This window comes from Quercus robur, chromosome 8, assembly GCF_932294415.1.
Source record: "Quercus robur chromosome 8, dhQueRobu3.1, whole genome shotgun sequence".
Lineage (NCBI taxonomy): Eukaryota > Viridiplantae > Streptophyta > Magnoliopsida > Fagales > Fagaceae > Quercus > Quercus robur.
Genome location: NC_065541.1, coordinates 11394565 through 11406089, shown reverse-complemented (window position 1 = coordinate 11406089; position 11525 = coordinate 11394565). Strand labels below are relative to the sequence as shown.

The following is an 11525-nucleotide window of genomic DNA, read 5'->3' as shown; positions in this document are numbered from 1 at the left end:
GATCTGAAACCCTAATCACTTAATGGGCTTAATAGACTAATGGAATTTAATTAAATTCAGTAGAACTCGTATCTCAATCAGTCGAACCTGTTCTCTCAACTAGTCGAACTTTGCATATTTCGAAATTTTGAACCTGCAGCTTGCTTATTCTTGAATTCAGACTTGCAGCACTTTGAGCATTGTCTAATTAAACTTATAAACTTAGGAATCTTTTAGACATATTTAGGTTTATAGTTTACCAATTGTTCTAAATTTTTCGAACCTAACAGCGAGCATACCAATCTCTTATTTATTTAGATATGTCCAACTAAAATTGATATTGCACTATTTACAACTTAACGTCTCAACAAGTTGTGAAATAAATTGCAGAAAAAGTTGTCTCTAGACTTAAAAGAAATTAATAACATACATGAATGCATAATGTTCTTCCTATAATTAACTAAATTAAGGATGCAATCTAACAATCAATTGGTGCCACGTTAGGCACATGAACAGGGAAGCTATCAATCTCATCTATCCAAGGATTATGCTTCTCATCTACTGAATTAATAGTTCGCAATGCTTGCCACACAACACTGTTACACTTGAACCCTGACCCAAATGCAATTTGCCATGCTCGATCGCCTTTCTTGATTCTCCCCTTGGCCTCAGTATAAGCCAATTCATACCATATGGAACTGCTAGAAGTGTTTCCAAACCTATAAAGAGTCATCCTTGAGGGTTCCATATGCCACTCACTAAGTTCAAGACTCTTCTCTAACTCATCCAACACTGCCCTCCCTCCTGCGTGTATACAAAAGTGCTCAAATGCCAACTTAAAGTCTGGAACATATTGTTTTATCTTCATTTTAAAAATCTTTCTCCCAATGAAATTCACCAAAAATAGGATTTGTTCAGAAAAGGGCAGGACTAATGGCCCTAATGTTGTTAAGTTGTTTGTAAGACCTTCTCCAGCTACTGGTAATAGGTCTTTGGTGAGTGCAACGCCAAGTCGATTATTTATGTCTTCTTTTTGAAAGACGCAATTGTAACCTCTATCATCAGCACCTTTGTGGGTACGTAAAGCATGAACTAATTGATACTTTGAACAATGGCGATCGGATGATCGGTTTGTTAAAAGAATTGCTGCTGCACCCATGCGGAAGAGACAATTTGGGATGAGCATTGAGCGAGTATTGCCAACATACCCGGCCAGAGTCAAGCTTTCCATGCTCACCACTAGAGCATAGGAATTAGGTCGTATCTGTTACAAAGTGAGGATTCCATTATATACCTTTAGTATGATTAAGAATTTGATCTTCTTCATTTATTTCAAAATAACGATTGTACGTACATTCTTTAAAAAAGTAATAAAGAAAGAATATTTAAATGAAGTGTTAAAATTTTTAAATACTAAAATTTTTAAGATCTTGAATGAGAATGCTCTAAAAGTATGGTAAAAAGTTTGGCTGTCATAATTACTCAGATCTCAATCTAAGTTGAGTGCTGTATAAATGTATAACTCAAGGTTATCATTGATCAAAGTTTAGAATTTTGGTCTTTGACATATAACTAATAGCATTCACCTGAAATAACTCCTATATTGTTTTCTTTCCCCAAAAAAAAAAAAAAAAAAAAAAAAAATCCTATTTTGTTTTATTTAACTTGTTGCTGTTATTATTATTATTATTATTTCAATATATTTGCATACTTTAGTTTTCTTGTCCAAATAATACTACATATATGTGAAAAATAATATAGAAAAGTACATAATGTTGATAATTTTTGTTTATAATCTAGACTTAAATAAAGAAGAAATTATTATTTACATACCCATTGTATGAATTTTTATTAATATTTTAACCGTATTACTGTTTTTAAATTAAAATCAAAGATGTGAAAATTAAGTGTACATTTGGCAAAAATTATTTTAAATTTTTGCCAAGTTATTTTACTATTCAACTTATTTACACTATTATTCATGATCCCACTGCACTTTTTGATACTATTCATAGATCTCACTGTATTATTTCAGCTAATTTTTACTTTTATCTATAATACTTTTAGCAAAAAGTTTTCAAGTTCAACAAAATAAACAGATCCAAACAGATCCTAAACGTGATATTAAAGATATGAATAAGAAATAGACATAAAAAATGTGCTTACAACATGTGCAAATAATATGTATATGTTTTGCTATAAAAAAAAGTATATGTTTGAGCAAAAAAATAAACAAATTGTGCATAGTATATGGTGAGTAATTGTATATACCTGTAGCAAGCGTTTGGCAAGATCTATGGAAATAAGTCCAGCACTGCAGCCCATTCCACTAAGATTATAGCTCAAAATGTTCCCTCTAAGCTTGTACCTGTTAACAACCATGGCTGACAGTGATGGCGCTGGATTGAACAAACTGCAATTCACAACAAGAATCCTTATATCCTTAGTCTTGACTCCAGTTTTCGCCAATAACTCATCAATCACTCCAAACATCACCAACTCTGCCTCCTTCCTCGCTTCATTGAAACTCATGTTGATTGGAACCTCCAAAAATGTTTTGGCGGTATATGTTTTTTGACCATACCCCGACCTTTCCAAGATCTTCTTTTGAAACGCTAAACTTTCCTCTGTGAAACTCCCAGTTAGCTTAGTCGCTTTCATGAAAGTTTCATTGCTGCACATTAGAGTATGGTCGGGCTTGTAACAAGAAAAATTTACTAAATAAACTTTTCTTGGACGACTCATGAAGTGAAGGGTTGCTAGGATAACTATAATCATGATGCATAAAGTCACAACTACAAGATTGTGCATAACGTGGTTGGAGAAATGGACGAAATCATCCTTAGAAAGATGAGTCAAAGCTGTGATACTCAGTGGCACAAGGAGGAGATACATGGCATTAGAGATTAAGTAGTGATAACCAAACTTCACGTACTTAGGTATAATAGAATTTGGTTTTTTATTGTCTTGGTTTCGTTTCTTTTCATACTCCATTGTTGAACACAAACGCAAACTAATATAATCTCTTTTCGTTTTGGTGGTTTGAGTGGCCTAGAAATGAAGCTCTTGGACAATAAATTGGCTAAATAATGAGAATGCCTCTGTGATTAAAGAGAGGGAATAGTAAGCAAGATATAGATTAATCGAAAAACCAAGCAGCTCTTAGGTTTAGAAGAATTGCTTCAGATTTGTAAAAAGGTTTAGAAGAAAAGAGCGAGAGAGTGATAAATGCAAACTAAGATGGAAATGTGTAGTGTTCAGGATGCGCTAGAGTAACGTTGGAGCTTTTATAATCATTATAGGGTATTAAAAACGAGTTCTGTTAGAGTAATTATTAATAAAGTATTTTAAAAGAGTTTTAATACAATTTTAATAAGAAATATAAAAAACCATTAAAACAATTAATTATTTTTTTCCATAATTTTTTTTTTAAAATAGCTCATAAAGCAATATGTACGTTTTTAGACAACTTAATACAAGTTGTTTAACTTAATTATTTAGCCAAGTGATTACTTAAATAAATTATTCAGATCTAAGATGATACAAAGATATGATAATCCAGGAAAATCAAACCGGTAAAAAACCTAGGGAGGATTTAACCTAACTATCTTCAAGGTAAAACAGACCTATTATGAAAAAATTGAAGTTCTTACAATAGGACTTAGACTACTAACATCCTATTGCTACCTTGTGTAGAAAACTTATTACCACAATCACATAATAGTTCAGAATCCACATACTACTTCTTTCTTTGATCCATTGCAATCACAAGTTCTCCTACTTGTGATTTTGGGACTCCACTCAAAGGTTTCAGATATTCTTTAAAACTTTTTATGCAGCAATTGAAGAGATCACCAAGTTCTTAACATGAATCTTGATCTTGATAACCCTAAGTGTGTGTATGAAGGTAAACACTTCTAGATCTCACAAAAGATTTAACACGCAACTCACAAAAGACTTCTTAAACGTAAATACGGTTTTTTCTTTTATACTTGGAGTAAAACACAAAACCCTACACGTAAAACGGGCTTGGGCTGAATTGGAATTTCTGCAGAAAAACAAATCTGCACGTGGTTCGATTGATCGAGTCTAATTTTCGATCGATCGAGTCTTGTAGATTTAGTCCAATAATTTCTGCAATAACTCGATTCTAATTTTACAAGTAAACACACTTTGAGCAAGTCTAAACCTAGACTCTATGTTTTGATCATGATTCCTAACACAATACAAATTGAAGTTCTAATACATTAGTTCCTAAAGTCTTAGAACCAAACAAACTCCCCCTTTGGCATCCGTGACAAAACATAAAATGCTCAAAGTTACAAATAACCCATTCAAATTTAAAATGCCCTAAACACAATTTAATCTAATTACTTTCTATCAGTTGCTAAAGTAGACAGCAGCCATGACTAAATTAACCTGTAGATTCTTGAAACACTCAACAAACACATAAATGCATGTGTGGAAAATATAAGTAAATCAAAATTGAACTTCTTGTTTTCACAAAACATAAAATAAAAGACTTATATCATGAATAACCTCATAAATATAAATAAATAATCAAATGTACCATATGTGAAACAAGAAACAATACATCAAAGCCAAAAACAAAGCATAATGTCTCCCCCTAACATATACAACCCATAAAAAAGAAATACACCAAAAAGCTCCTAGATACAATCTATAACCTCCAAACTCCCCCTATCTCCATGTGTATGTACTCCCCCTTTCTGTGATGAATTGCCAAAAGGCAATTAAGAATCATCATCAAAAGATGGAGCTGATGGAGTAGAACCTCTAGCACCCGCCAAATCTACTCGTAAAGCCTGAAGCTCAGTGAGCACATCTAACAAAATCTGTCCATGCACTACCTGAACGATCATAACTGTATCCAGCATGCCCCGCAAGGACAAGTCGCTCAATGAAGTAGGTGGAGGATCCACAGCAATTGTAGGGTCTACATACTCCTCAATAATAGGGTCACCAGAAGTAGGAGGCCTAGATGCATCACTTGTAGAAAACTCGACTCTAGAGCATTTAGAGCTAGCTTTCAACTGAGCTGCTCTTTGCATAAGGAAGGTGGCACCTATAGAAGCTATGATATGTATAGGCTCGGATGTGGGAAAATCCTCTAAACCTAAGTCCAACAAAATCCTATGTATAAAAATCGGAAAGAATAAACCATGAGATTTTGCACTACTCTTATGAACGTCAACAAGACAGCGAATGAAAAGAGTGGAAAAACTTATAGGAGCATCGGTGATGAGAACGTACAAAATGCACATCTCTCAATAGGAATTGTATGAAGGTGAGAGATAGGCTAAATACTATGACAATAAATACGGAAAAACAAATAGTTGAGCTTAGTAAGCTCATGGGAAGTGACACGAGGATCAGTATCCCAACTAATGGTAGTACTGGTGATGAGTGACGTGATGTTATCAAGGTGAGGGGTCTCAATGTATGGGTACACGAGCTGCTTTACTAAAGGTACACCCAGAGCAGAGGTCACTACAACGAGAGTAATGACATACTTTTCACCCCTTATCCAACTCTTCACATATTGAGTGTTGGAATCATCAAAGTGAACAGAGAGGTTCGAATAGAACTTTCTAATCAAAGCAGCCGGAGGAGGATGCTTGACCTCTAAAAGTGGTAACCAACCTTGACGAGCAAAATTCCTACGTATCTCCAGATCAAGCTCATCTAAATTGACTTTATGCTCAGCCTAAACAGACATAAAGATATTCAACTTCTCATAGATTTCTTGGTTTTTCAAGGTTCTAAACCTATCACTGTGGAACTCAGGGGTAGAAGGGGTGGTGGTTTTCTTGGCTCTAGTCTTCCTAACCATGATGCTAAGGGTTTAAAGAAAGGAAATACAAAAACAAAGAAAGAAAACCAAGGGCAAATTGCATTAGAGAGGGTTAGAGGACAAAAATATCAATAAATAACAATCTATATGATGCATGTAATGAATACACATAAGCTGCATGCTCTAATGCATTGAAATTTGTTCAATTATACATTATAAACCATCAATTGACTTGATCATAGAGTTTTAGTCCAAAAACCCCAAATTTGAAAAACACAATTTGAAAAATTCAACCAAATTGAATAATTAACCATTATACTAGTTAGAAAACATCATATAATGAATTAATCTATCAATAGCACAAGTCAATTTTACCAAATTAAGCCCAATTGAACAAAATCCGCAAATTCACAAAATTCCAAGCCCTAGAAATTTCAATTGTTCTTAAAACAACAAATTAAGCAAATTAATGCATGGGAGTCATGTTAATAATATCTAAGAACAAAAACCCATTGAACAAAATTGATTAAAAACAACTTAATTGATCTCAAATCCATAAAATGCTTTGTTCGAAGTTTTCAATGAAAATGCATGAAACATGTGATTTTAATGAAAAAGAAAGGGTATAAAAGACTTACTAGTGTTTGAGGACAAAAACCTTGGAGAGATTTGTGGAAGGAAACGACAAACAATCTTAGATTGGATCGGTCGAAGAGAAAAAGTGAGAGAGAGTGTTTGAAATTTTTTGAAAATAATGAAAAACATGTGAGAAAACCTTTTTTTAAAACACTCAGCTTTCGAAATTCGATCGGTAGAAATTGAGCTTCGATTGATCGAAAAATAGATTCAATCAATCAAGCATCAATCAAGTACCGATTGAGTCAAGTAGATTCAAACCAAAATTTTAATCGCAATTTCAATTGGTCGAGTAATAGCTTTGATTGATTGAAAATCTAGAAAAGTGACATTTTTGAAAAACAGAGGATATTTTATGTAGAAACCACTCAAACCACTATATTTTATGAATGAAATGCATGAGTATAAGTTTAAAAGTTTTTCAAAAATACATGAATTCAACCCAGATCTTTCAAAAACAAGTTTTTCAACCTTCTTGTCCCCAAAAAGTCAAACATTAAACATACTTTGCATCAAAATCAAGGAACATATAATCTTAAATGGCCAAATCAAATTCATACACAATATTATGTACTAAGTTTAGCAAAGAATAACTTGTATAGTGTGTGCAACTAGCAATAACATGAGATACATATGAGGTGATATGTAGATAGTATTCAATTACAGTTTCTACAATATTCATCACATAAGTTTGAAAGATACTATCACCTAAAGAGTTACATTATATAGCTTCCACATCTCCTCGAAAACAAGCTTGCAATCATGTAATTTTTTTGTTTTACCTCAAAATGTACACACCAATTTTATTTCATTGTGAAATTATTAGATTAGCCAGATAATGTACATACCAATTTTATTTTATTGTATCATCTTTATTATAGCCCAATAATGTACACACCAATTTTAGTATTAAACTGAGGCAACAGCTTATGTTCTTTTTGTGCATGTGCTACACTAGTTTTCTCGAGCACAAAATCTTATGATATGCACTAAGGTGTTCATGATTGGCTAGTAAATAGTGGTGAGATTGTTATTTATGCTTTTCTCATTAAGTTCTAGTCTTAACAATCAAAATCATATGACTTCAAAATCAAGATCATGTGATCAAAAACTATAAATAACTCCTACACAACATGCACTCCATAGCTAAAACTAGCAAAGTGTAGTAAAATAAGCTTATCCAAGCTAAACAAGGTACATAGGCATGTTATGTAAAGATAATATGGCCAACCTTGATTACAAATCCAATATATATATAATACAAAACACATTTTTCCTTCCTCTTTTTTTATTTTTTTTATTTTTTTAAAGGAATAATAAAAACAACCTATCATGAAATGCATGAATGCTATACAATGCAAATCCTAAAACCACAAAAGAAAATAAAACAACAAAAGAAGAATGGTCACAAAGAGTATTGAGATGAAGCACAAGGACCATAAGTGACAGCTCGAAAATGTGTTAAAAACACAAGAACTGTTTAGACCCCCAAATAAAAGTTACGGCTCAATAGATTTTACATTAACTTAATTCTAAGTGCGGAATAGTGTAAATGCGAGTGGATAAACAAACAAACTACTCTAACAGATATTCATATAATCACAGTAGTAAAATGAAATGCAAAAGAGTAGGGAAGAAGAAAGCAAACATAGATAACATGCCGATGTGTTATCGAAGAGGAAATCGAAAAACTCGGCGAAAAACCTCTCCGCCACCCTCCAAACGGTAATCGATTCACTAGACAATCAGTTGGGATACATGGGTTAGCAAGAGACCCTCCAAGCCTAATCTACCTGCTATACCTAAGCCCTCCAAGCTCCTACTCCAACAAGATTTCTCAGAACCGTGTCTTGTCTAGCTCTCCGGATCCCGCAACAAGCTCCATGTTGTATCTGCCATTCTTGACTTCTTCTAATGCTTCCCAACAGCGCCAAAACCTCACTTAACACTCTGAAAGGGTGTGGTAAGTGTTTGGGCTATCAACCTCTCAATGGTATGGAAATGGAGAGGTAGGAGTTGAGGAAATCCACAAGCTTATGTGTAGAGATATATAGGTATGATAATCTCTAACTCTCAAGATGTTTGGCTAGAGTTTTCTCTCAGAAACACTCCTTAACATTTGTGGGTAATGTGGGTATATATAGTGTGGGTACAAAAAGTGTGTATTAGATAGTATAGTCTGGCAGAACAGAATGTTTCGCGGGTGTCTCGTGGGAAGGCCTTACCCGTGAAATACTTGCGAAATACAGTTGTCTCCATCTGTACTAACTCTTCGCATTCTAGTCATGCGCAAGGCACATGCTTCACTTTGCAGGATGCTTAGTTGCGAGCTACCCGTGAGAAATCTTCTGACTTCAATTGCTTGAGTCTTCACACTCTCTCTCTCTATCACACAATCCTTACAAAAAAATCCCACAATAAATACAGGGTACAAAAGATTGAATAAAATTACAATCAAATTTGACACGGAATAAAAGCCATCAGAATACATATTTGTAAATCACAACTTTACAATAAGAGCCAAGGATGACTAGGGATACAGAATCACACCAATCACCTGATGAAGTACCTCGAACTTCTATCAAGAGGTTTGGTGAAGATGTCAGCATTCTGACATTCAATAGGGATATATTCTAGAACCACAATAGGGGTTAAGGATCAACTCTTAGATCAAAAGATCTAAGAACACAAGAGCTAACATGCTTTGATACCACTTGTACGTTTTTAGACCCTTTAACACAAGTTGTTTAACCTAGTTATTTAGCCAAGTGATTACTTAGATAAATTATTCAGATTTAGGTTAATACAATAGAATTATATCATGTAAATAATGCGGAAATATAAAGAATACAATGATATGATAACTCAGGAAAACCAAATCAGTAAAAAACTTGGGGAGGATTTAACCTAACTATCCTCAAGGTAAAATAGATCCACTATGAAAGAATTGAAAATTTTACAATAGAACTAAGACCACTAATATCCTATTACTACCTCGCATAGAAAACTTACTACCACGACTACATGATAGCTCCAAGTCCACGAACTATTTCTTTCTTTGATCCATTACAACCACAAGTTTTCTTACTTGTGATTTTGAGACTCCACTCAAAGGTTTCATATTTTCTTTAAAGTTTTTTATGTAGCAACTGAAGAGATCACCAAGTTCTTGACATGAATCTTGATCTTGATAACCCTAAGTGTGTGTATGAAGGTAAACACCTCTAGATCTCACAAAAGCTTCAACACATAACTCACAAAAGAATTTTAAAATGTAACTAGAGTTTTTCCTTCTATACTTAGAGTAAAACAAAAAACCCTACATGTCAAACGGGTCTGGGTTGAATTGGAATTTCTATAGAAAAATAAATCTGCATGTGGTTCAATTGATCAAATCTAATTTTCTATTGATCGAGCCTTGCAGATCTAATCCAATAATTTTTGCAATCACTTGATTCCAATTTTACAAGTAAACACACTTTGAACAAGCCTAAACCTAGACTCTATGTTTTGATCATGGTTTGCCAACACAATACAAATTGAAGTTCTAATACATTAGTTCCTAAAGTCTTAGAACCTAACACAATATTCTTATGATGTTGATTAACATTTCTCATTGTTATAATAGCGCCTATCTAATGATAATGATATAAAGTAATTGGTAATACTAGCTACACCCACATGCTCAATAATACCCTATATTCACAAAAGAACAAGACCTCTTATCACTAGGTGTGTCGAATGACTTCCTGAGTTAGTGAGAGTTTTCAATTGAAAGATGAGTTAGAGGATTCCCATTGGGTAATGCAAAATCTTGTAACAAACAAATCACTTGAAACCCACTGCATCATTTTATCTAAAGATAAAGAATATTTTAGGAACATTCATTTGAATTTTTACTTTATTTTATACACTCTCCCTCCTTCCTCTCTCTCAATCAGACGACTGATTCTATCTTTGATCATCTTCTCTCTCTCCCTCTCCTCTAAGAAGAAGAAAATTATAATAAAAAAAGTATGTGGGAAAAAGAGAAAATGTATTATTCTAGTGTGATAGATTGTAAAATAAAGAACGAGATGTCTTGTGTGTTTTTAAAGTGGTCATATAAAATAAATTAAATGTATCAAAGATGCTAATGAGAATGCTCTTATGGACTTATGGATTTTTATTTCATCGATTTTAATTTGGGACAAGTATTGTAATCTCCCCTAAGTTTTTATGTTCTTACAATCATGGCCTTCCATTTTGTTTGGAATAAGGCATTCGTCTTCCCTAAAATACAAATTATTTTCGTTAATTTCCTTTAGAGCAACGGTTGAAAAAATGTTTAAAACAAATATTTTAGAAAATCTTGAAATTCCTATTAGAGGGAGTGTGAATGACAATTTAAGTGGAGGATGAAAGAGGAAATTCAAGATTCTTTAAAGCCTCTCATTTAGGGGGTATTAGTGTAATTTTTATTTATTTATTTATTTTTGTGTGTGGAGATGATGTTGGTGTAAATAGTTTGCATTTTAAGGGGGTTGGATGTTTTATTCCTTAATCTTAAGTCAATCTTAACTAGTGATTTAAAATCAATATTTATTCTTATATACTTATATCTGCATTAAATTGAATCTTTATTAAAATTACTTTCAATTAGTTAATAAATTTTTTTTAGAAGATTAAAGATATTTAGGTTACCTTTTACCAAAGCCTCCTCTAGTTATATATATTGACAGGTATTGTTTTATATTTTTCTTGGTTTAGTACCCTTTCATAAAGAAAAATAAAAGTAAATTTTTAACATATAAAAATTTTTATCCCAAATACAACTTCAATAACTTGACTCTTTTTCACCTTGAATATACCCTTTTTTTTAAGTGTAATACCAAAGATTATTTTTTGGATAACAACTTAAAAATATATATTTTTTCTATTTTGACTTTCATGATATTGAATAGAATCGCTAAACGACTCATTATTTTTTGAGAGAGTTTCAACCTATGGCATCTACTCCTGATGATAGCTCTTTATCATCAGACTAAAACACCAATCAGTTTTTGGTGTAGGCGGGGATTAAACCCCAAATCTCTTATACAACCATCAGAGACTT

General features: G+C 33.0%; 1 protein-coding gene across 2 annotated transcripts in view; it reads right to left on the bottom strand.

Moving 5' to 3' along the window:
• Positions 1 to 274: 274 nt before the first annotated feature.
• LOC126694576 (3-ketoacyl-CoA synthase 20-like) overlaps positions 275 to 11525 on the bottom strand; it is a 75538-nt gene continuing 64287 nt past the window's right edge. The window contains exons 1-2 of one of the 2 annotated variants that reach the window (XM_050390927.1): positions 2251 to 3233; positions 275 to 1243 (exon numbers count right to left, since the gene is read on the bottom strand). In XM_050390927.1, coding sequence (XP_050246884.1) covers positions 458 to 1243; positions 2251 to 2973 — 1509 coding nt within the window. In that variant the 5' untranslated portion in view covers positions 2974 to 3233 and the 3' untranslated portion in view covers positions 275 to 457. Of the gene's footprint in view, positions 1244 to 2250; positions 3234 to 11525 lie in introns of those variants that run through there. The other variant, XM_050390928.1, reaches the window with a different exon arrangement.